Raw genomic sequence first — 27,147 nt, forward strand, 5'->3', positions numbered from 1 at the left:
CGAAAACTTGAAAGGGGCCGGGTTATATTTTACATGCTAACATGCAAACGCACCATTCAATTTTTTTCATTCTTGGTCAAGAAAAAATCCTGAAGAGCAGGGCTTTTGTCCGAAACTTTGTTGAAATTGTAATCTTTCTTAGAAGTGGAGTTATTGTTCATAAATTTAGATGAATTCTTATCAGTTTAAAAAAAAATGGCACTTGAGCCTTATGGTTTTGAGGCCTCATATACAATCCTTTTTCTTTACTACCTCTTGCCAACTAAATGACTGGTTATGATTAGTTTCAACAATTGCTGGAGTGTGCACTCACTCACTTCACAGGCAAGTATAGCTGCATTTGCTTGGGTGTGTTAGTATGTATCCATGTATATACTATGAGTTCATTTTTTTTTTATTATTGTCATCATTATTATTATTATTATTATTATTATTATTATTATTATTATTATTATTATCACCATTATTACTATAATTTAACATTTATGTGTTTTATTACGTTTCTCTCCATTATTTTGTGTGTAGGGATCACTTGTGGCATTTAAGTCAGTCACTAGCCAGCCTCTGCAGGGACAGTCAAAATTATGGACAGCAAGATTTTTTTCATTATACTAGAGCCATTTTGCAGTGTTTGCTATTGTTCCAAGCCCCTGGACTATCCATAGGAACAATATGTGCCCCTATTAGCAGTTAGTGAATGATTATAGCCTAGTGACAAGATAGACGCCCAAGAGTCTAACTGGGACTGTCTGGCAAGGAGTGAAACCTGTGACTGACTGAACAAAGTGAGACCACCAGTAATTATGGATACAAAGACATGTAGTGTCACATAATGTAAATAATAAATAATAATTATGGTAATAATGATAATAATAACAATAATAAGAAAAAGAAAATTAAGTTATACATAGTCATAATACCCCTTAGTTTCAAAGGAGTTCTCCATCTTCAGGGGAGACATATAAACTTGATGCTACTGTGAGCATAATTACAAAAACTATTTTCATTAATTTATGTTATTGCTTTAATCTTGTATTTATTTTATTTAGGCAGTAACTTTGTTTAAATATAATATTTCATGGGTTTTAGCCAGTACATATAGCACACATGGTCTTAAAAATATTTGTATTCAATCCTTAGTTTGCTAAACAATCATTCACTCTATGGTTGCATTTTCAGGAACATAACCCAATCACAAATTAGGGATTTAACAAATACATATAGGCTAAGTATCACTATGAATATCTGAACAGCACTTGTTATGTATGGAAATACAAAAGCTTATAGTTAAACACTCTCAGCATTTTTATAAAGGTTGAAGCATTGTACTTAGAGCATAATTATGATCTAATGCAATGGTATCACATAATGTAGGCTTTTCATCTTCATTTTCCTCTTTTTGTATAACCTGTATAAAAATGAATCCACTGCTCTCTTCTACTTCATCACTTGGCTTAAGAATTCTACTTTTATTTTTATTAATAATAGTGTGCCAGTCAATGAATGGATGTCTCTTCATGAATCCTTGCAACCATTCTTTGTCAGCTGATTGGTTCATATCCCAAGCAGGTGGACGGTCAAAGCCGTACATCACACAGAAATCATACACCATATTGCAAAGTACTGGTATGGTCAAGAAAGTCCTTTTCATGACTTCACTTGCTATGTAATTTGACAATACAATTTCCTCATGAGCTTTAAAAATGCTTCTGTAAGTTACACCTTCAATATTGATGGTAAAAGGGTCATGCTTAGGATGAACTTCATTTTCCTCAAAAAGGTATGATCAGCAATCTGTGTCTGAAACATAAAGAAAAATATGAACATTCATGGCTTATATATATTGAACATTTATTAGCAATGCATAATAACAAAAATCATACATGAAGGCACACCAAACTCAGACTGATGTGAACCAGACACTGTTTTTCCTAGCAGCAAGTTTATTGTATCATTTACAGTTTGGCAAGTACAAGAGAAGTTTATAAGGAAGAAATAATTTGTGTTAGTTAATTTCAAGAGTCTAGGAAACAGAACAGTGGATATCTACTTTAAAATCAAGAAAGGAATATTGACTGAAGAGACTATGATGAAATTATACAGTGAATTAAAGATTTTGAAAAGTAGGTGATAAGTGTTGATGTACACCAATGAGAAGAATGCTTCCACAGACCAGCAGGACATTGTGGCACTATAGTCTGCACAAAAAATTACCATCCATTGAGAGAATACAGTTATTTTTTTGCATCAAATTTAATTCTCTTAAGGGAATTACTGTATGGAGTAGAGAGAGACTATCATGTCTTTACACATCATGAAGCCAATATTCGCTGGACATTGTTAGTTGCCAAGAAGAGTGTATCCATGAGTCTCATTTTCCCTGTTTTTCTGTATGTAAATGGAAAGTTCACTGATGGAGAACAAAAGTAACTGAAAAAGGATGAAACAAAATAAAGTCCTCTCATGTACTCTGCCAGCATCTTCCATTAACCATCGTCTGATCTCCATGATGTATATACAGTGGAGACTCAATACTCAAACTTAACTCGTTCCAAATGGCTGTTCAAGCATTAAAAAGTTTGACAATTGATCTATAAATTAGATAATTCTTTCTAGTCTTAACAAAACCTCATGTTTTTATAAATTTCAATGTATTTTTTTAACAATTTTGATTTGTACATACCGTAAGTGAAGGCTGGTGATAGATAACTTAGAAGAGGAGAGGAGAAGGATGGAGAAGAGGAGGGAGATTGCTGAAGGATAAGTCGCCATCCACTTTTCTAGTGTGATTCCTGTGAATCCACTAATGGAGTGCTGTGGCTCACTAACACTTGTACTCTCACCAGATTCCTTATTTCATCACATAAGCCTCTTTGGTAACATCGTAAAAGGATGTTGTTTTTATCAAAACTACAGCAGGACTAGGGATGTGCACCGGCATCTGGTACACCAGTAATACGGTATCAGAACAGTACAGTGACGGCTATGAGAAGGGAGATGACAGAGCTTTATATACGACCAAATGTGCGGCCGTTTGATTACCAGGGATTTTCACCACTAATAACCCTTTGGTGTTGATTAAGTTTAAATATGAAAAACTACAGATAGAATGCAGGAGAATGTTATTCTGATGACCGCAGCAGCACGTCACAACTGGCAGAGGGGGGAATGGGGATGCCAAGGAGCCTTTGTTTACAACCACATGTGTGGACGTTCAACTATCAGGTATTTTTCTGAGTACAGGCAACCTCCTCTTAATGAAGGGGTTACGTTCCTAAAAAACCCTTCGTTAAGCGAATTTTCATTAAGCGAACCAATTATAACAAGTTTAACCCCTGACTTGAGCTTCCATTGAGAGTAAACAAAGCGAGAGTGCATCATAGTACAGTAAAAGATTTAATGAAAGTAAAAATTATGAAGTTAAACATTTAAGCAGTTTAATTTAAGACTAAGTCATTATAATGTACACTAATGCATGTATGTATATAACTTTATAATGTTGATGATCTTAAATTTATGAAGGGAGGGAGAGTGGAGTGGGAAATACACTAGCTGGTAACCTGTGGAATGTAAACAAAGGGTGCATCGTTGTACCACATACAAAACTTATGTACCACATTTCCACAAGGCTTTCCATTTTATCCACTGCAGAGTCGCGAGTTCAGGTGGTTCTTTTATTTTGCAAGGAAGATATGATCTCACCAACCTTCTTAATAGAGTCTGCTGACTTGAAAATGGTAGACAGTAGATGGAGTCAAGCCATGTGGGAAGCAATGCTATTAGTTTTCTTGCCTCTCTCGTGTCTGTGAATAATATCCAGCTTCACTTCGAGAGTAAGAGACTTCCTGGTCTTCTTAGCAATGTTAGGCGACATTGCAGGACGTTTTGGTGGCATGTAGAGCGAGGGAAGACGAGCTGCTGCTGACGCTGTTATTGTTTTGAACTAGGGGAGTGAGTGGTGCGTGTTTTGTCCATGAGAGCCGCTGGTGTATTCAAAAGCCTGTCGACTTGCGTGATACGGCGGGGCTTTCAAACTTGGAAAAAATTACCTGGATAAAATTTTGTTAAAGCGAGTTTGGTGTTCATTGAACAAGCAGATGGTAGCAGATGGTAGTAAAAGGAAACCTTCGTTGTAGCGAAATTTCGTTGTATGAACCTTCGTAAAGCGGGGGTTGCCTGTATTAAATCAAACTTTTGCGTTCAAGTATTAAAGAGTTTGAGCATTTAGATGCTCGAGTGTTGAGTCTCCACTGTACTTTATAAAATAATTTATTTATTTGCATTTTCTTTAGTTGTTTTATTATGTTTTTATACAGTATTTATTACTTGTCAATACCTTTTACTTACCTAAAATTGGCATATTTTTTGGGTGGTTGTAATGGATTAATGGCATTTCAATTCATTTCAACATGGAGAATAGATTTGAGTTACAAGCAAACTGACATACGAGCCTCCTTCACAAGAGGAATTAAACTCACAGGTCAAGGTACCACTAAAAATAAACAAAAGTGCTTACATAATTTTCTTGACTGAATTAAGTATCTAAGATCCTAAGATTATAAGACAATTTATCTGCTTTATGAAGGAACAATACTGAAAATAAGTACATCTTGTGACTCCTCTGATCCTGAAAAAAGACATCAATAATAAACACTGTGCTCCTACACTGCAATACTAACAGATACAGACCTTGTATACAATTATGACCATCCCCAATCAACTACTATGAGTTCAGAGGCCACACCACAATATTCATTTTACTTTATTTTATTGAAGAAAGATCAGGAGTTTTCTTAAGAAGACCTCACCAATTATTTATGTATTTTCAACATCTGTAGATGCCTTTGTGAATGTTGAGAACTGGCTGTAATTTTTGCTTTTTTTTATGTTAGAGGGGAAAACTGGCCAAGGGCAACAAAAATTATTAAACAAAATGGCTAACTTTGATGCTAGTCCCTAAACGGGTGAGAAAAAGAAAGTCCTGTATGGCAAGGCTGGAGACAGGAGCATTTCTTGGGACTGAAAATATTGGGGGCTGAGCCCAGACCCATATAGGTAAGTCTAGGGGATTCTTCCTGGGGAAAAAAGCTCTATTTCTGCACTTTCTTTAGCCTTGTGGTGACTTAAAAAAGTGTCAAAATTTAATTACATTATACTGATAGAAAAACAGGATGATGCATGTATAGGCGTTGAGACGTCATTCACTGAAAATGGGAAACTACAACTTCTTTACTCTTTAGTGGCTTGTTAATTTCTTCTGAAATTGAATCAGGCCAGGCAATGTTGCTGGTTGGAGGAGGGGAGGTATTCAGTTAGTAAGATCAGAAGATAGTTAACATGAAAATAGCTGTTTTAGATAGCAAGAGATGCAACATTGTAATGGTGAGAAAGAAGCTGAAGCCAGTTGGTCTTATAAGTATGTCCCATGAATGGTACACAAGTACTTAATTTCTTTTAGTTTAAAATCAATACTTACCATACATTGGGGACCATCACGTACTGGAAACCTGAAAATAATATGGTAATATGAATTTTAGACAAGTATGATAATTTGATGTGTTACATAAATATTTCAAGCTATATAGTCTTTCATATAAACTAGGTTCATTCAACTCGGGAATTTCTTTTTATCTATTGGCATAATATCTATATGGAAACTAATGTTTTTTTTTTTTTTTCTTTATCATTTACTGGCTTTATATCTAGTTTTTCGGAAACTATATGCTACAAACATCTGTGCCTTAAATGTCTTCTTAGGTATCTTGACTAGAAATGTTTAGTAGAGGCTGTAGCAATCAGGCATCTGATGATAATCTATGATAACACAAATCATTTAAGATTTCTGCACTATACCAGCCTTTTACAGTAAAAGTGGTGAGATCCATAAGAATGCATTGGGTTATGAAGGAGCAGCAGATGTCTGGATAGAGATCTAAGAACAAAGAATGATCACTCACTCTTTGCTTTAACCCGTAAGAGGTCAGCACTGATTTACCTCTGAATACTCATCCAGGTCACCAAAAATTCCACTTTCTTTTTTTATTCCATAAAACTCAAAATGGGCATAGAAAAGTAAAAATAAGAGTTAAAGTTCGAAATTGCCATTTTTTAATGTCCACCTGGAGCTTTAAATTTACCTCGCTTAGTGATGCTGCCAGACGTACAACTTCTGAATGAGACTTTTTTAATCGTTTTATCGATATTTTTCTCCTACGAGATATGTGTATAATGGTTACATATTCATAAATTAACCCATGTTTTATGAAATGAAAAATACAAAAAAATATTTGTAAATACTGTAAATATAATGTAAAAAATAATTTGCTCAGTTTACCACAAAATATTGTTTATTATTTTTCTTTCAGTATCTAAGCTTTTAGTATTGCAGCAGGGTGTGATATTCTTCAAAACAAGGCTCAATGCATAGAGCTACATCACATTCATGACAGTAATACCAAATGTCGCTCCGTTTTTTTGGGGTCACGCTAAGGCGGTAGGGAGGGGTGGGGAGGGGATGACTAATCCATGTCAGAATGGCGGGAAACTGTGCTGATATATGCTAGACACTTCAAAGAATATAAATCTTGAAGCTGGAGGGAATTTCAAACGCATGGAAACCGAGAAAGGGGCGAACGTACTTGTACGTGATTGACCACAGATAGTAAGCAAAGACTCCACGTACATGTACGTGGTTGACCTCTTAAGGGTTAAATGCAGATCAGTGGACAGGTTATATCATAAACAATACTGAATTGTGTATGTGTCACCTGGTCTGTTCAGAGCCTACTGAGGTCCTTGGTATACAATGTTAATCACTAACTGTGGTACTCAAGACTAAACCACAAAGACTTTGGAGTGCTGCTGATGCCAGGATGAGTAGAGAACTAGACTTAAGAATTATATGATACATTTTTTTTTTTTTTTTCTTATGTAGGACATAGAAACCAGCCAACAAAAAAAATGTAATAAAAAAACCTACTGAGGTGTAATTCCTGAACAGAGTCAAAAAAACTAGAGGATAAATAACTTGAAACCCCTCTCTTAAATGAGTTTAAGTCATAGGATGGCAGAAATACAGAAGGCAGGGAGTTCCAGAGTTTACCAGAGGAAGGGATTGATTGAGAATACTGGTTAATTTTTGCTTTTGATTGGTGGACAGAACAGGGGTGAGGGGACAAAGAAAAGCTTGTGCAGCAAGGCCAAAGCAGGAGGGGATGCATGTAGTTAGCAAGATCAGAAGAGCAGTTGGCAGGAAAATAGCAGTAGAAGATATCAAGAGATTCAATAATGCAGTGGTGAGAAACAGAAGAAAAGTTTATAAGACAAAAAGGTTTTGATTCCACCCTGTCTAGAAGAATAGTATGAGTGGATCCCCCATTACATGTGAAGGATACTCCATACATGGACGAATAAGGCTCCTGTACAGAAAAGTTGAAGGAAGGTAGAGAAAAACTGGCAGAGATGACTGAGATGTGAAAAAGTGTAGGATGGTATCATCAGTGTAGGAGAGGATAGGACAGGAAGTATGGGTTAGAAGATCATTGATGAATAATAGGAAGAGAGTGGGTGAAGGGACAGCAAATGAGGTATATGGTCCTAAATTTATTGATACTGATGTTTCTGTCAGACTCTATCAAAAGTTTTTGATATGTCTTAGGCAACAACAAAAGTTTAACTACAGTCTCTAAAAGAGACTCAATAATAAAAACCAGTTCATCAGTAAAGCAGCCTTGACAGAAATCTTACTTGTAATCAGATCAAAGATTGTGATGGGATAGATATTTGAGAATATTTCAGTTGAGGATATACTAATAATTTTAGATATACAGAAAATTAAAGATGTAAACAGAAAGAGATAAAAAGAGTTTGTTTGACTTGACAAGGTGCAAGGATGGATACAAGGTTTCTAAGAAGAAAAAGAAGGACCCCATAAAGTCCATAAGCCTTCAAAGGGTTTAGAAAAGTGAAGGAATAGAAAACATATCCATATGATTTCAATAGGTAGAATGAAGTAGTCAGAGAGAGAAGGAACAAACGTTGAATCATCCAAGACAGTTTTTAGCAAAGGTGTGAGAGAAGGGTTCAGCTTTAGAAATAGCTGAGAGGGCAGTGGTGCACCAGGTTAAAATAAATACTCTAACCCAGGCTGAGTGAACAAAAGGGAATTTTCTTACTGTCTTCTAGTCACTGGAGACGACTTCCATTCTTGTAATGGAGCTGATGAGAATTTCTTTTCCTTTCTATACTTCCTTAGAAGTTCCATCAATTTGGTTCCTTTACCTTGAAAATAAATAAGTGAATAACAGAGAAAATATATCATAATGATCTTAAGTATTAACTTATTTATCACTACATCAGCTTTTGAGATAACTTCAATATACTATCAACTTCAAGCTTGTAACCAAACTCTTAACATCTCTTTGGTGTAGTGGCTAGCTAATGCACTTGACTATGAATCTCATGCCCCCTTGTTTAAATCTGGGATGAGGAATACAGCTCACCCAGCCTGTCACCTTCCTTAGGATTGGTCTGTAAATGGATACCAGGGCAAAACCTAGATAAGGTAAAAGTTGGGGAAACTTGAATATCACAATGAGCTTGTGTCTTAGGGTAGATGATATCATCCACTACATGCTCAAAGACCAATGAGACGGATGAGATGTAATGTATGTCCCTAGCTAAGCAGATACTTAAACTGTACTCTTCAAGTTCATTACTGACTGGAAAATAGCTTGAGGTAGCCATTTACCACTCACTGTACAGAGGATCCTCCACACTAAGTAATATACCGTATTTGAAAGCATATAGGATGCACATTTTTTCCCCAAAAACGTGGCAAAAAAAAAAATAAATAAATAAATAAATAAAAAATTGCCCTGCCTCTAATATGTAAGGTAAGACCTCCCATAGGCTAATCTTCTCCCTGACACTCACTAACCTAGCTAACAATCAGTACTTCTACCTACCTTAACTGCATGAATCATTATTTTATTCCTGATACTTTTATTATTATCAGTATTATTAGTTTAAAAAATATATAAAATAAAAGCAGTCTAACTTGTGAGGCTGTGACAAATGTTCATAAATATATTCTTGTAACCCTGACTTGATGCCATCTAATGGTGAGGAGTAACAGGAGCTAACACCCTCAATGTTAAGGCAGCAGAAGGAAAAAGATCAAGCAACACAATGTTCTACAAGTGGTCGATTAGGCCAAGGAGCATGGCAATAGAGCAGCAACAAGGGCTTTTGGGTTACCACCCATGTAAAAAATCATACATGTCTGGTGACAGCAAGATCAACTGAAGAGTGCAAGGAAAGGTAAATATAACCCTCGTTGCATAGCCCCACATTGGACAGAACCTGAGAAGTCATTGCTTTTACAGCAATGTTTTCTGCTTGTGTAATGTGTTGGTAGATTGCTTTCAATATTATACACATATATGCTTGAATACACAAAAATTTTTTTCCTGAATTTGACCTGTTGAAAGGGGGTGTCTTATATGCTCATGCATCCTATATGCTGTCAAATACAGTACTTGTGGTACATCAAAAACAATACTAAAACACAACTAAAATTAAAAGTAATACTGATAACAGTACACTGGAAACAAGTCTACAGTCTGTTGTCCATAGTTGCATTCATGATATTAGATGTGATCTATTACCAAAGAATGTACAGTACAATATGCTTTACAAAAATAATTACATAGATATTGTGATGTCTGGTAATTGATTTTACATCACTAATATACATTAACTTTTTTCTTTTATGTAAGAATGGAAGCTGGTAAAGGAGAAAAAAAAAAAGCCCACTTGATTGCCAGTTCCAGAGTGATAGAGTTAGCTAAAAGTCTGGAACAAATGTCTTGAAATCAATTATATCAAACAGTAAATTTCTTTAAGGTTACAAATATCAGTAAATACCAACCAATAATGATATAAAAGGAAGTTTCTAAAAGCAAAACTGATCATCACTCAATTGGCAGTGAAAATAGTTTAAAGGTGCATAATTTGATGTTTACTGTATGATGAAAAGTTCATATTTTATATGTAATATGGAAATTTATTCCAAATTTTAAGAGGTTTTTATCAATCTTTAATTGCTGTTCTTTAATGATGGATGCACACCTGTAGCAAGAAGAACTGCAGGATCTTCATATTCTTCATCATCACTATCATCATCATCAGAATCATCTTCATCATTTATAAAACTGTGGGCCAAACCTGATGTGGACTCATGAATTTCTAAGGGATCACTGAAGAGATGGATTGATGAGTTGTTTGATGAAATTCTTCTTTGTAGTTCTGATTGAGTAGATAAGTCTGAGGAAGAGATGAAAAATAATGTTCAATATAATGAAACTGAGAAAGATGTGGTGAGAAAAAGCAATAATGAACCCAAGCTTTTTTACAAGTATATAAATGGTAAGATGAAAAATAAGGAAGCAATAGGAAATAGTTAAAGGGGGGAAGACATACCAAACAATAGAGGAAATTAGTGAAATAATGAATGAGAGCTTCAAAACTGTGTTCACTGAAGAAGAATTTACAGAACCAAATAAGCTTGCAAGAAATCATAGTGAACAAAAAAAAAAAAAAAAAAAATTGGAAGATTACTAGGAAATTTGGATGTCAGAAAAGGGATGGGACCGGATGGTGTGTCGGGCTGGGCACTAAAGGAATGTAAAGATCAGTTGTTAGAACCAGTTTGGGAAATGGTTACAAGCTCATTAAAAGAAGGGAGAGTACCACTGGAATGTAAGAGAGCTAACATAATCCCAATATTCAAAGGAGGAAAGTCAACTGAGCCATTAAATTACAGACCGGTGTCATTTACAAGTGTTGTGGGCAAAATATGTGAAATTGTTATCAAAGAAAGATGGGTTAAATATCTGGAAGAAAAACAAGTTATATCAAACAGACAATTTGGGTTCAGGACAGGATGGTCATGTGTGTCAAATTTATTAAGTTTCTACTCAAGAGTAGTGAAAGGACTGGAGAGCAGAGATGGATGGGTGGACACTGTGTACCTGGACAAAAAAAGGCTTTTGATAGACTACTTTGGAAATTGGAGGACATAGAAGGACAGAGAGGAATAATATTAGACTGGATAAGGGATTACTTGACAGACAGAGAGATGAGAACTGTGATCAGGGATACATATTCATTCTAGAGTAAAGTATCAAGTGGAGTGCCGCATGGGTCAGTGTTAACCCCCATTATGTTCAAGGTATATGTAAACAACGTAGAGTGTGGAGTGACCAGCTATATCAATTTATTTGCTGATGCAAAATTGTTAAAAATAATTAAGATCTGAGAAGACTGTTTGCTACTGGAGGAAGATGTAGACAAAATTTATGAGTGGAGTAAGAAGTGGAAGTTAGAATTCAATGCCAAGAAATGCCATGTAATGGAATTATGAAAGAGTAAGAGAAGACCAGTATGGAAGTATTTGATGGGAAAGGAACAAATAATGAAGACTAAACATGGAAAAGATCTGAGAGTGGTTATTCAAGAAACACTGAGCCCTGAAAAACACATAAGTAAAATATTTGGAACAATGAATAAAATGTTGGCTAATATTAGGGTGCATTTCACTACCTGGACAAGGATATGATGAAAAAAATATTATGAGTATGATATGTCCACAATTGGAATATGCAGCAGTGGTGTGGTCGCTGAGATTGAAAAAGGATATAAGAAAATTAGAACGGATCCAGAGGAAAGCTACAAAGATGGTGCCGGAAATAAAAGACCTAATATATGAAGAAAGGCAGAAGGAAATGGGACTGCCAATCTTACAAGATAGAAGAGAAAGAGGGGACCTAATAACAATGTACAAAATAGTTAATGGCATTGAAAATATAGACAAGCAAGACCTGGTGCTGGTGGCAGATGAAGCTAGAAGGACAAGAGGACATGCAAAGAAGATCAGGATGAGGCAGTGTGTGAAGGATATTGGAAAATACAGTTTTCCACACAGAACGGTGGAAAAAGTGGAATGCATTGAGTGATGAAGTTGTTACAACACATAATGTGCATAACTTAAAAGAAAAAATAAATAAGTGGAGATATGGAGACAGGACACTATGAGCCCAACTCAAACCCTGTACAGTACAACTAGGTAAATGCACACAACTGCTGAAATAATAAAGTCAGCAAAATGAGAACAACAATAAAAGAGACTGGAACTACACAAATGTTGCCAAAGGCTGACTCAAGAATCATCTTTTATGAAAATTTTCCCCATCTAAATATGAACTATGTAGTCTATCAATATCTTCCCAACTTTGGGGGTTGGGTATAAAGATTTAGATAAAATCCTTTGGAGGAGGAACTTCTACTTACCATCCCTCTGAGTCAAACAGGAGAGAATTGATGTGTCTTGATCAAACTCCATCCACTTGTCAGAAAGTTCATTCCTAAAGTGCAACATGGGAGTCTGAAAATAACACATAACAATGTTAAACAAAAACTAGGGTTCATAACATTCATCTTCATATCATTTCAAGTATCTTATAGTATAAACTGACAAGGACACAGTAACACAGAGTCCCTTTAACATTCATGTGTAAAGGCTTGGCTATAAGATGACCACTCATTGCATGTAAGTAGTGGATAGTGAACCCACAACATCTATTTTATATGTAATGTTCTGCTTGATGTTGTCTCACATATGAGAAGTATATGCAATGGAAATATATCATGTAAGAGGCCCTAGATACTTTATTCATTTATTTATTCATATACTTATTTTTTATATATAAGCAAAATTTTCTGGGAAAATTATTGGCTTAATAACTTTCTATGTATCTTTTTCTTATATAGATTAATATCCATTTGTGAAATTTATTTATGTAATTATTTTATACATATTTTTCAATAAGAAATCCATCTAATAGATAAATACACACATGAACACATGCTGCCTTTGTATGCTTTAATTTTGGTGGAGTGAATTTTTTGTCTCAACATTCAAACACATACAGGGACTTTACAAACATTTTATATATCTAACTATATCATACCTGTACTCCAACGTGCTTGACAGGAGGCTCTAAAACATATGCTTCACATATCTCGGTATCATCATCTTCCTCCACACTTGAATTGTCTGAAAAGAGAAATGATATGTTTATTTTTAATATTTGTGGTATTATTAAAGATGAAGTGCATAAAATTAATGTCTCCATTTCATAAAGCTAACTAACCTGAAAGATTCTCTTCAAGCATTTTCAAGAGCTCTTCCTGTGACAGATGTTCCTCTTTACAGGGAAATATGTGAGGAACGACACCTTCTTTCAGTTTAAGTTTCCCACCCATCATCTTTACGTAAAGGTAGTTTGTAGCATCTTCTCGAAGCTGAAAGATGGCATATATAATAAATATTGCATACAAATTTTACATAAAAAGCTACCTAAACCACCTCCTGCCACAAAACTGCCAGACTTATTAAGTTTTGAATGATAATATCCTAATATTGTAGTGGTTACAACAATAACATAAGAAAAACATTCATCATATTTTACAATGATTTATTGATCTCTTAGAACAGATTAATGACATAGCATCTGATAAGTTTCAACAATATTTGGTTTTCTCATTATATATATATATATATATATATATATATATATATATATATATATATATATATATATATATATAGTGAATTACTAATGAAATACCGCGGTATTAGTAATTCACTATCACTCACTGCCACGGAGTTCAGGTTATCCTCATGGCATGAGCGTATATGAATACTAAGATATGATATCCATTATAGCAGGCAATAGAGGAGTGGAAACATTTAATATCGTGATGAAAGACAACACGCCAAGCTAAAAAGGCCACAAGAAGAAGAAGCGGCCAAGTCGCCGGAGTCTCCGCCGTCTGTGGCCGATCTCATCATCTCTGCTTTATTTTTTGGTATTCCATGTAAAGATTTCACTTTATGCATTACAAAACAATCCTTTCTTGGGGGCAAGGTTTGTAAAAAGCTAATAGAAATGTTGTTTTGTGAACATAAATGCATATATAAGACAGTAACACCACCGTGGTGTTCCCAGCAACCTCAGAGCAACCTCGTCACCGTCCCTCTAAGTGTTCATGGAAGCCATTTTGCGGCAGGAGGTTGCTCTGAGGTTGTTAAAGAATCTTGGATCCTGCTCCAGGAGTGCTAGAGACAGGCGGGGAACCAGACAATCACAGCGAAGCTGCCGCATTCGGTCCCTCACCTGGCAAATTCAAACCCAGAAAATTCGCTAAAACGGATGTGGTTGTACGTTATGCGGAGTTTTTGGTCTGACTTTATATAGTACATTAAACTGGAAATTCGTTAGACGAATGTTCGTTAAGCGAAGTATTACTGTATATATACAGTAAAGTCCCGGGTTACGTCGGTCTCGAGTTACGTCAAACTCATAGTTACGTCAGATTAAAAAAATTGAAAATTTATAAATCGTAAAGTGCGGGATTTATTGTTATTGTTGGTGGTTGCCCGCCACACCGCCCGCCTCACGCTTGAATACAATAACACCCTGCCTCAATTCCACCACACTGTCGCCCCTGGCAAGAGTGTTATCCTACTTCTGCGTTTACTGACTCAAGTTCTTAGTATCTTGCTCAATGGCACCAAAGAGAAAACTTCTTAGTGACAGCAGTGATGCTAAGAAAAGGAAAACCATTACGCTACAAGAAAAAAGAGGACATAATTAAAAGACATGAGAAGGGAGGCAGCAGCTGTGTGTGAGGGAGGGAAGAAGAAAATGGGAAGCCCGTTACCATGACAATGGGAGGTTGACGACCTTGAGGGCTCGCACACCCATCACAACAATAACAACTCCGAGCCTTCGCCTGGGCCACACGACACTGCAGCTGACTTGCACCGTCTGCGCCTGTCTGCTGATCCCTATTGCCCTTTCCTATTGCATTTCCTGCCCCGCTGCCCACGCTTCTACTCCCACCGCACTGCACTACGCTCCCAGCTGTCCACCCTGGGCGTCACAACATTCGACCTGCCCACCCTTCTGGCGGCCTCAGGCGTCCACCCTCTCTGCAACCTGCAGTCCTTCGCGTTCGTGGCTCTAATCAACAACAAAAACAAGCTTGTGTTTCATATTCCTACATAGTTGTAAATAATATAACAATATAACCTTTAACTTACCTGAATGACCATAAACAATGATTGGTTGCAAACTCCATAATATGCTTTGAAATGTACGGAAACTCGAGTTACGTACAAAATCGACTTACGTCATGTTTCAGGAACGTAACTCTGACGTAAACCGAGACCTTACTGTATATATATATATATATATATATATATATATATATATATATATATATATATATATATATATATATATATATATATATATATATATATATATATATTCATAAACTACTCCTAATCATAATAGTTATTTCTAGTGGAAACTTGATTTTTCATATATGAAGCCATTGAATTACTGGTTTTATAAACCTCAGTACTTGAAATAGACATAATATAAAAGTACATCACACTGAAAAATATTATTCCAAATCAATATTGGCAGAGCACAATATAGAAACAAGCAATTATAATCCTATCATGTAATTTCTGCTGAATGAACAGAAGTTACAAAGTTTAAGGGGAAAATGTAATGCACTTACGTCAAAATGGTCTTCACAACAGTAATACTGATGTTCCACCATGGGAAAATCACGGCCAACGCTGATCCACCACTCCCTCTTTTTGGTTTTGCTTTGGGGCACAGCTATAAAGCGTTTGTCTGGTGCTGTCCATGTAGAGTTCTTGCACGTTGGTACAAAGCAGGTAACATATTCTCTTACCACATGTTTCTTCGTAGAGATAAAAAAAAAAGGTCAGTATGTATCTGAGACTCTCAACTAGCTTCCTCACTATTTCTTCTCAAGCAGACTCTCATCAACTTCCTTTTCTTTCTCATTATTTCCTTTATTTCTTCCATTTCCAATTAAATTTTTCACATTCATCCACTACTTATTCTTTCAACAGTATGCTATTTCTCTTTTTCCAGCTTTCTTTCTCTCCCCTCATCTCGAATTTTATTCTGACATGCAGTAAAAGGTTGTGATCTCGTGTATATATATATATATATATATATATATATATATATATATATATATATATATATATATATATATATATATATATATATATATATATCCTCTTTTCTAATCAATCTTTGTAGAGCAATACAAATTCTACAACACTTCTCTGACCCATGTTAGCCTATGTGTACAGGCCCTTACAGTCATTGTCATTGACAGGTACTTGAGCCTACCATCTCCTGAACCTCACGCACTTTATATTTCTGCCCGGAATCATGCCAAGTATGTTCTTCAACTTGCCAAACACTCCTTCATAAGTAGAAAAAAAGTCAAAATCTTTCAAACTCAAACTCCCCTCAAGACTTCTGGCATCTTGCCAAAAACATCTCCAGTAACTTTACTTCTTCATCTTTCCCTCCTTTATTTTATCCTGATGGCACCACTGCCATCTCTTCTGTCTCTAAAGCTGAACTCTTCTCTCAAACCTTTGCTAACAACTCCACCTTGGATGATTCTGGGCTTATCCCTCCCTCTCCTCCTCCCTCTGACTATTTCATGTCTTCAATCAAAATTCTTCATAATGACGTTTTCCATGCTCTCACTGGCCTAAACTCTCGAAAGGCTTATGGACCTAATAGGGTCCCTCCTATTGATCTCAAAAACTGTGCTTCCATGCTTGCACCTTGCCTAGCCAAACTATTTCAACTATGTCTATCGACTTCTACCTTTCCTTCTTGCAGGAAATTTGCCTACATTCAGCCTGTTCCTAAAAAGGGTGACCGTTCCAATCCCTCAAACTACCGTCCTATAGCTTTAATCTTTTGCTTGTCCAAAATTTTTTAATCTATCCTGAATAGGAAGATTCTTTCTTAAACATGTCACTTCACAACCTTCTATCTGATCGCCAGTGTGGCTTCCATCAAGGTCGCTCTACTGGTGATCTTCTGGCTTTCCTTACTGAATCTTGGTCATCCTCTTTTAGAGATTTTGGTGAAACTTTTGCTGTCGTGTTGAACATATTAAAAGCTTTGTGATAGAGTCTGGCATAAAGCTTTGATTTCCAAACTGCCCTACTACAGTTTCTATCCTTCTCTTTGCAACTTTATCTCAAGTTTCCTTTCCGACCGTTCTATTGCAGCTGTGGTAGATGGCAACTGTTCTTCTCCTAAATCTATTAACAGTGGTGGTCCTCAGGGTTCTGTCCTATCACCCACTCTCTTTCTATTATTCATTAATGACCTTCTTAACCAAACTTCTTGCCCTATCCACTCCTACACTGATGAGACCTCCCTATATCTTTCCACATCCTTTCAGAGACGATCAACCCTTCAGGAAATCAACAAATCATGCAGGAACACCACAGAACAGCTGACTTCTGATCTCTCTAAGATTTCTGATTGGGGCAGAGAAAACTTAGTAGCGTTCGATGCCTCAAAAACTCAATTCCTCCATCTATCAACTTGAAACAACCTTCCAAACAACTATCCCCTCTTCTTCAGTGACACTAAGCTGTCTCCCTATTCCACACTAAATATCCTCAGTCTGTCCTTTACTCATAATCTTAACTGGAAATTTCAGATCTCATCTCTTGCTAAAATAGCCTCTATGAAGTTAGGTGTTCTGTGGTATCTCCACCAGTTTTTCTCACCCCACCAACTGCTAACTCTGTACTCTGCCTTCGTATGGAATACTCTCTGCATGTTTGGGGGGGGGGCTCCACTCGTACAGCTTTATTAGATAGGGTGGAATTAAAAGCTTTTCGTCTCATCAACTCCCCTCCTCTGACTGACTGTCTTCAGCCTCTTTCTCACCACTGAAATGTTGCATCCCTTTCCATCTTTTATATTGTTATTTTCATGCTAACTACTCTATTGATCTTGCTAACTGGATACCTCCCCTCCTCTTGTGGCCTCACTGCATAAGGCTTTCTTATTTCTCTCCTCCCTATTTTGTCCAACCCTCTAATACAAGAGTTAACCAGTATTCTCAATCATTCATACCTTTCAGTGGTAAACTCTGGCACTCCCTATCTGCTTCTGTATTTCTATCTTCCTACGACTTAACTTCTTTTAAGAGTGAGGTGTCAAGACATTTATCCCAAGCTTTTGAATAATACTTTTGAATCTTTTATGGAGACTGCAATTCCAGTGGGCCTTTTTTTCTATTTTTATTTTTATTTATTTTTTTTTGCTCTTGGCAGTCCTCCTTCTTACATAAAAAAAAATAATAATAAATAAATCAGACCATAATCTTCTATAGAATCCAGCATCCTCCTTCTTCCATAACCCATATTTTGTTCACCTAAGATTCCTACATGACTATTAAAGTCATTCATTATCATCATGGTTTTCTCTTACTTTTCATCTATCACTCTCTCTAATTTTCCTCTTATATCTTTCCGTTTCTTTTAATCTTCAAGGGAAATCAAGCACCACTAGTCCAATCTGAGATCCATTTCCTTGCTTAATGTTTTCTGTTGTATTATTTCTATCCTTGCATTCTTATTGTGCACCACCATTACTTCTCTCCTCTTCTTCTCCCACACTTCTCATACAGTGCAATGTATATCATTAATTAACTAAATCTTACCATTTTCCAGTTGTGTTTTTGTAAGACATAATATACAATTATCATTCACAAGTCTTGGCCTTCTCCTATTTTGCAATTTGTTAGTCCTTGAATACTGAATACACATATAATCCAAATATGATCCATATTTTACATGTTCCTTCCCTCCATTCAGTCCTTTCAGCTCTGGGGCTGCCGTCTATTTTCTTCCTTGTCTCTTTCAAGGTATACAATTCACCCCTTCCTCCTAAACCTCTGTTCTTGGCTTTCTGTCTTCTTCACTTTTCATTTATTAATAGTTGCTTGGGTCCCAATTTTCTGCTCATTTTATTTTATTCTAGCCACAGCCTTTTGGTCCTTGTTACTATAGCCCACTTCTGCTCACCTATGCCACCTTGATCTACTTTGGTCTCTTGCTCCCCTCAATTCTCCTCCTAAGCATTACTACAGTCTTTCAGTCCAAGACTTCCTTTAATTTCCTCACACAAAACCTTGTTCTCTACTAACTTTTCAATCTACTCCCTTTTCCCTCACTCCTTCAGGCTAAACATTACCACATAGCTTTCTTCTTAAGCTTCTTCTCCCTCTCCAACATGCTCTAGATATTCTCAACTACTTTCCCTATAATTTTCTTGTCTCTTTCATAGAATAATGCCTTCATGCTACTCATGAAATTATATATTCTTTAAAGTACACGTTATCATACCACAATGTGAATCACAAATGTAAATGTAAATACAATATTACCTTTATTTTCACACGTCTCAAAGGAAGGTCAGTGATGTCTGTTATGCCTTCTGCACTTGCTGAATTTTCTGTAGAGAAAAAAAAAATTTAAATCAGATTTTTGTGTTCATAGTTTGCATGACTAGAAAAAACAAACAAACATATGTTTACAGTATTAACATAGGGGGTAGGTTAGTTGATTGGATTAGTGAATGACTTTCTGATAGGAAACAGAGAGTAGTATTAAATGGGGCAATGTCTGAGTGGAAGGAAGTGGTTAGTGGGGTACCCCAAGGATCAGTGCTAGGACCTCTTCTTTTCTTGGTGTACATTAACGATTTAGATATAGGAATTAGTAGCAAAGTATCAAAGTTTGCAGATGATACTAAGATAGCATGTGCAGTACAGGGTGAAAAGGACAATTACAGAATACAACGAGACCTGGACAGGCTGATAGCATGGGCAGACAGGTGGCAGATGGAGTTTAATTCTAAAAGTGTCAGGTTATGCATTTAGGTAAAGACAACACAAACTTTAGCTATGAGATGGAGGGATGTTGGCTAGAGGCAGTAGAGGAGGAAAGGATTTAGGAGTAGTGATAGACAGGACTATGAAATTTTCAAAGCAATGTTTAGAAGCAAGAAATAGGGCAAATAGGATCCTGGGTTTTATAAATAGAAATGTTAGTTATAAAAGTAAGGAAGTGGTGCGTAGCTTATATAATTCCTATGTTAGGCCCCATTTAGAGTATTGCATACAGGCCTGGTCACCCCATTATAGGCAGGATATCAACATGTTAGAAGCAGTTCAGAGAAGAGCAACTAGGATGATACCAGCATTAAAGCGCCTGGAGTATAGAGATAGATTAAAGGAATTAAACATGTTTTCATTTGAGAGGAGATGTATAAGAGGGATATGATAGAGTTATTTAAAATGTTCTCAGATACAAACTACATAGATGTGAGATCTTTCTTTACCTTAGAGGAGGAAGTAGGACTAGAAATCATGGCAGGAAGATTAGAAAGCAAGGCTGCAGGTTAGATATAAGAAAATATTTCTTTAGTCATAGGGTGGTAGACTTCTGGAATGCATTGCCAGAGAGGGTTGTAAATAGCACTAGTTTGACAATGTTTAAAAACAGATTAGATAAGCACTTAAATTTATTAGATTTATAATTATGTATAGCACTGCATGATAGTTTTTATAAGAAATTTACTATAGTTAAACAAGACATGATCCCCATGTATGGGGATCACAGATTGTAGAGGAATTCGCTGCAGGACTTAGCCCTGTTAATGGGCCAAATATTTAGAATTAGTATATAATAGTATATATTAGTATATAATTGTGTACTTGTAAGTGTATCTTTAAGTACTGATGACAAGGTCGCTGTGCGACTGATACAGGATAACCTAGATGGGCCCTGGTGGCCCTTTGTTATCCTATTATTTATGTTATGTTATGTTAACATGCTCATTTCATGATCATAACAAAAAATTTACAAAAGATTCTAATAACATTTATAATTAGTCAGGTTTATGAGCCCACACTCCCCAACTGCATGTTTTAATAAAATAATAACAACCAATTCAGTTACAGTACTATAAACCTTATATTCAGAATATATAAATTATAAATTAAGTACATACTTGTAATATTAAAATCATAGCAAGAATTTAATAGTCTTTTTGCAAATTACTGGCTATGTGTTCATTAAATAATAAATCACAGAAGGTTATTTTACATTACGTTTGGAAATTTATGTTCTGTTACATAAGAAAAAGTTGGGAGTGGCCAGTGTAGTGATAGTGGCCTACCCTCTGTCTGAGACTCATCCCCTCCCTGTTTACAAGCATAAGGCAGTGTGTTCACACCTCACTGTTTCTATATGCAGAAAATTTAAGTTTGCTGGGGGTATCAATATCTACAAATAGCTTATTATCAATCTTATTTTTTATCTTTTATTCATATTGAAAACAAAGCAGGTTTTTTTAATATTATTTGTATTTAGCTATTAAGTATAAATATACAAGAAATAGTATATCTTGCCAACTTCAAAATTATTTTGATGTGCCTCAGAGGAACACAGTTGGTTGAGTCATTGCATCAAATTGAAATACACTTATTTCAGTCAGAAATATGATCTTATTATAAAAAAAAATATGGTTGTCACATGGTAAGTAATCTGGCTGTTGTACAAGTTTAAGTAACTCAAAATATCAAACAGTAGCAACGTTTATGAATCCGACATTGGGAGACCACTAACCCCCAACCAATGAAAATACTAAGCATTACAATATTAATCAAATGGTCTATATTCATAACTGTATACCCTTCTGGGGAGGGCACGGACACACACACACACACATACACACAACACGCGCACTACATACACACACACTCCTTTGGAAACTAAAGAGCATAGGAGGAATGCAAGGAACTTGTTAGACTGGATTATTTGAAGAACAGGGAAATAACTGTGATCAGAGATACATACTCATCTTGGGGTAAAGCAGCAATTGGAGTGCCACAAAGGTCAGTGTTAGCCTCATTAAGTTCCAGATATATGTAAATGACATTCACAATGGGGTAAACAGTTATATTAATTTGTTTGCTGATGATGCAAAGTTGCAAACAGTAATCAAAGCCTGAGAGGACTGTTTGCTGTTGCAGGAAGATATAAACAAAATCTACGAGTGGAGTAAGACGTGGACATTAGAGTTCAGTGCCAAGAAATGTCATGTAGTGGAACAAGGAAAGAGTAAGAGAAGATGGGTATGGAACTATCTGATGGGAGAAGAACAAATAATGAAGACTAAAGAGAAAAAAGATCAGGGAATTATTATACAGGAAAATCTGAACCCCGAAAAACATATAAGATATTTGGATTAGCATATAAAATGTTGACTAATATAAGAGTGGCATTTCAATTCATGGACAAAGATATGATGAAAAAAATTATCACAAGCATGACACATCCTAAGCTGGAATATGCAGCAGTGGTGTGGTCACCAAGCTCTATAAAAGATATAAGAAGATTAAGACGGATTCAGAAGATAGCTACAAAGATGGTGCCAGAATTAAAGGACGTAACATATGAAGAAAGGCTGAAGGAAATGAGACTGCCAATCTTACAAGATAGAAGAGAACAAGGAGACCTAATAACAATGTATAAAATAATAAATGGCATTGAAAAGATAGACAAGGAGGACCTGGTGCTGATGACAGAAAAAGCTAGAAGGACAAGAGGACATGTAAAGAAGATTAGGATGAGGCAGTGTGAAGCACACTGGAAAAATAGTTTTCCATATGGAATGGTGGAAAAGTGGAATGCATTGAGTGATGAAGTTGTTACAGCAAATAATGGGCATAACTTTAAAGAAAATCTGGATAAATGGAGACATGGAGACAGGACACTATGAGTCCCACTCAGACCCTGTACAATACAACTAGATAAATACACGCAAAAGCTAAAGCAAAAAGCTAATGCAAAAGCTAAAAAGTGCAAGGATGCAGCTTGGAAAAAATTAAGGAAGCAACGAAATAAAGTAAATAAGAAGTAGTATAAAGAGGTACAAAATTACTACATTAGGATATAAAGGAAGGAGGAGAGAAATTTTTAAAAGGATGTAGAAAAGAGATATGAAGAGGAACCCAAGCTTTTTTCATAAGTATATATATAAATGGAAAAATGAAAAACAGCGACCATCACTTACTTAATTAAGGGAAACAGGATATATGAAACAATGGAAAAAATGAGTGAACTCATGAATGAACTGTAACAGCAGAAGGTGTGCACAAATCTAAGGAAAATTTGGATAGAATTAGATATGGAGACGGGTCACTATGACCCCCACTCGAACCGTGTAATATACAACTAGGTAAACTAAGAAAATGCTCCTACACACACTGTGTAGTGTAGTGGTTAGCACACTCGGCTCACAAATAAGAAGGCCCAGATTCGATTCCTGAACGCGACGAGGCAGATGGACAAGCCTCTTAATGTGTAGACCCTGTTCATCTACCAGCAACTAGGTATGGGATGTAGTTTGAGGGCTTATGGCCTCCCTTTTCCAGTGTATGGTGTGTAGTGTGGTCTCAGTCCTACCTGAAGATCGGTCAATATGAGCTCTGAGCTCTTTCTGTAAGGGAAAGGCTGACTGGGTGACCAGCAGATGACCGTATTGTAATTATACACACACAGACACAGACACACACACACACACACACACACACACACACACCTTAATCTATTGCATAATTAAGTTAATTATAACAAGACATGGCATTATATGAGAGTATGTGACACATGCATAATTTATATTGAATGCACTACAGTAAAAGTTTGTCAATCAATGATGAGAATAATAATTACCAGATTTTTTCAACAACCTGCAAATAATGTACATGTACTAATCTGTTGAAACTGTATTGACAGACATTTCATATGTCCATAAGTATCCACATATATTTACTTTAACAGCATAAATAATAATATTCAACTTAACAGAATTCAGTACCATAAAGTAGATAATAAACAAGGAACTTACCACTCAGTTCCATTCCTTCAATTTCCAGGGGATCAGATATTGTTTGAGTCGAAGTGTGAGAAGGCTTTTTGAATTTTTCTGATTGCTGGCATGTTAGACATAATGATACCTGAACACCAAAGTAAAGAAAGAGAAAATTTAATAAGTACCTACAAAGGTTGAATAGCATTATGTCTTTATTTTGATCCCACAAAGTTATACTTGACAATTTTCATGAAGATATGTTGCAGGTGAACTAATAAAATGAAAGCGACAATATGCAGCCTTGATTGTACACAGTAAGCTGACCTAATGATTAAAATGTAAATTGGCATTCTATGACAGATTAATAATGCAATACTACATAAATAATCATGTAACTTGCAATGACTGCCAAGAAAGCTAAATATTTCTAGTATAATTACTTTATTCATCTTAACCAATGGCTTGAACCTTATCCCCCCATATCATCTAAAAACAATGATGTTGCAAGATTAATATTGCTTAACAAGTATAATTTACTTACATAGTCAATCACATCGTGTGACATGCCATACCAGTAATATTTCATGGAAACTCTACTTTTTGTTTTAACAATGCCAATATGACTTCCATTGGCTTCATGGATGATCTTTAATATTTCATATGCTTGTGATGGAGAAGTTACAATTTCCACCCAATTCCCTCTTCTGCATCGATATAACTTGTCATCTGGGAAAAAAACATCTAACTTTAGAATGTGTATAAAATAAAAAACATACTAAATGTGAAAAGATACTAGAAAAAAATGTTATACATTTAAATATTACCTCATTACTTTAGAATCTACTAACAATGTGTTGTAGTGTTCAGTGTAACACCCAGCAGGGATAGGTTAGGTTAACCTACTTTTAATGAGTCCAAAAACTGTTTCCAGTAGAAACTATATTTTCCTAATTTTTTTTTATTTGTGTTCCATTATTCTAATTGACAGTTCTTTTAATCATAGCCAACTGATTCAGATAGCACAGGAAATGGTGATATAATAAAAATAACAAATTCTAGCAAAACATATCATAACTTGTCATGAGAACAACATTTCCATCACAATCAGTGGATGGTTTATTTAAAAGTAAAATAAAAAAAAATACATACAAGGATGCATTGCAGTTATATTTTTTGTTGGGTTATACTGTTGTTACTTTAAATATTTTAGGTTGCGTTAATAGTCTGAAACCTAAATACAATCACAATTATTCCAAACAACTTTAAGGACACACACACAAAAAAAAAATAAAAAGGTGATGCTGGCGAATGGGCTTCTTTCCTTTAAGCTGCTCAAGTCCCATGATTGCTCTTGGCCTTGATATTAAACGTCATACCCCCTTACATGAGAGTTGTAGCTCTCTTCTATACCCTTATGTAGTAGTCTATCCCTACATTTCATTAAGGTCTTTTCGATATCATTTAGAAAAGGACCATAGAGAAAAATGTTTGTCCTATTAGTCCTCGGCCCTCTACCTTCCATTTCACTTTTTATCGTTTCCACCCCTCACTTGTTCCGATACGTAATCTGCCATGTTTATTTATTATTGCCCGCTTCTTAAAATCATCAAGAAAAGGTTGATCAAGACAAAATACAACATAATTTTGTAAATAAGATACAAGATGGCCGCCATCGAGACGGAGAACTCTCAGGAAATAATAACATCAACTACGAGCAGATAGTCACAGATGGCCGTGTTTCATGAGCAATAATGTGTCCATATAATTTTTCTTCTATTAACACAGATTACAACAAACGAGACATTTCAAAACTTGAAATAGCTCACCTTCCATCTTAAAAGCATTGCTTTGTTTCCTCAATTGCCTTTTAACATTACTGTTCATTTCAGGAGGATAATTTCCACTCATTATAAATTTCCGTATAGAGGTCATTTGATTACTAAATTTCTGGAAACGCTCATCCATTTCAGAAGTCATGTTGTCGGGGGCTGCTACGTACAGCTCTGTTTTATCTTGCCTTTGTTTGTAAACATTGGGACATGAGGCGCATGCGCACTAAGCCTTCCTTGTAATACAAGGATCACGAGGGACATTCTCTGTGCCTGTGGCGCCACTTTATTTCCTTCGTTTGCAAGCCTTACTGAGCCGATGTGTTAATAGATTTTAAGTGTTAAATGTGTAGTGTATTTTGCATTTTCTGGGGTAGGTGAAACTTAAACAAGTCATCAAGAAGACAAAAGACCGATTATTTGTCATTTTACATAGTTGTGGGAACAGCAGATGCGTTTCCCAAGGATTTGTGCAGAGTATATCTGTATATACTCTGGATTTGTGTATTAATTCATAACGGCCCTCGATCTTGTTCGTAGCTGTCCGTTCCACGGTCTAGCTAGTGTAGTAGCTATAGGTAGATTGTGGTCCGTTCTGTTTACAACTCTGCATATTTATTTTCTATAACGGAGCTATGAAAATTTTACAGGTTCTGTACATTTCATCCCTATAACAATTTAGCTAATATTTTAATTGAGTTTCCAGTCAAGATGTATACAACAGCCGGCATATTATATTAACATGCTTTTGTTTGTAAATATTGAGCAGGCACAGTTCATGGGCAGACAGTCACATACGCGCTATACACACTATATATATTTTTGTATATTTTTTTTTATACTATACCCTTATGTCTTTGCCTAGGGGGTGGGTGGCAAGATCCTTTATTGTATTTCACTATTAATGCAGCAATAAATGTATCACTCAATCACATTTCAAGGAAAAGGAATCGACGTGTTTGGGTCAAAATGTAGGTAATGGTCTATAACAAATGAAAAATGAATAAGCAAATAGATAAATAAATAAATAAGAAAAAAAAACTTGTGTGAAAATACTTGATAAAATAGGTTCAATATAATGGTAAATAAGTATTGATTATTTGTACTTACAATGAATTAAGAGAATGGACAAAACTGCTGAAATAGAAATTAATGGCAGCTCCAGATATTAGTATGGAATGAAGAATAAAGAACAAAAAATCAAATACATTTATGAAAACTGCGTATTATTGCTGACTCAGAGTCTTCTCTGTTGTGATACAATATGACAGTGGCACCGGCAGCTAGTAGTATGTGATCATGTGATTGCCTTGCAGCACGCTATAGTTGGAAGGGATGGGGGTGAATGTGAAGTATCCGGTATTTATTTTTTTTATTAGTTATACTTATCTGTGAGCTGTCTTGAATTTATCTCAGTTAGAGTGGCACAAGTA

The 27,147-nt window shown here is 35.7% G+C and overlaps 1 protein-coding gene across 1 annotated transcript; it reads right to left on the reverse strand.

Moving 5' to 3' along the window:
• Nucleotides 1-169: 169 nt before the first annotated feature.
• On the reverse strand, nt 170-26,264 carry LOC123504397. The gene is made up of 12 exons (XM_045254857.1): nt 25,712-26,264; nt 24,427-24,611; nt 23,922-24,030; nt 19,393-19,460; nt 15,658-15,846; nt 13,215-13,365; nt 13,032-13,117; nt 12,352-12,445; nt 10,132-10,326; nt 8,175-8,280; nt 5,477-5,507; nt 170-1,800 (listed from the first exon to the last, which is right to left on the reverse strand). Exons 1-12 carry the CDS (start codon nt 25,860-25,862, stop codon nt 1,717-1,719), a joined length of 1,449 nt encoding a protein of 482 aa, XP_045110792.1. The 5' UTR covers nt 25,863-26,264; the 3' UTR covers nt 170-1,716.
• Between the last annotated feature and the right edge of the window lie 883 nt (nt 26,265-27,147).

The sequence above is a fragment of the Portunus trituberculatus genome, chromosome 16, assembly GCF_017591435.1.
Source record: "Portunus trituberculatus isolate SZX2019 chromosome 16, ASM1759143v1, whole genome shotgun sequence".
Classification (NCBI taxonomy): domain Eukaryota; kingdom Metazoa; phylum Arthropoda; class Malacostraca; order Decapoda; family Portunidae; genus Portunus; species Portunus trituberculatus.

What these genes read in the sequence shown, in the direction of transcription:
- LOC123504397 (XM_045254857.1), bottom strand. Translation starts at nt 25,862, where the DNA reads ATGACTTCTGAAATGGATGAGCGTTTCCAGAAATTTAGTAATCAAATG. An exon ending in CTGTTTGACTCAGAGGGATG is followed by an intron (nt 10,327 to 12,351) that starts GTAAGTAGAAGT and finishes TCTCTTCCTCAG; the next exon opens with ACTTATCTACTCAATCAGAA. An exon ending in GTGATGGTCCCCAATGTATG is followed by an intron (nt 1,801 to 5,476) that starts GTAAGTATTGAT and finishes TTTATGTTTCAG; the next exon opens with ACACAGATTGCTGATCATAC.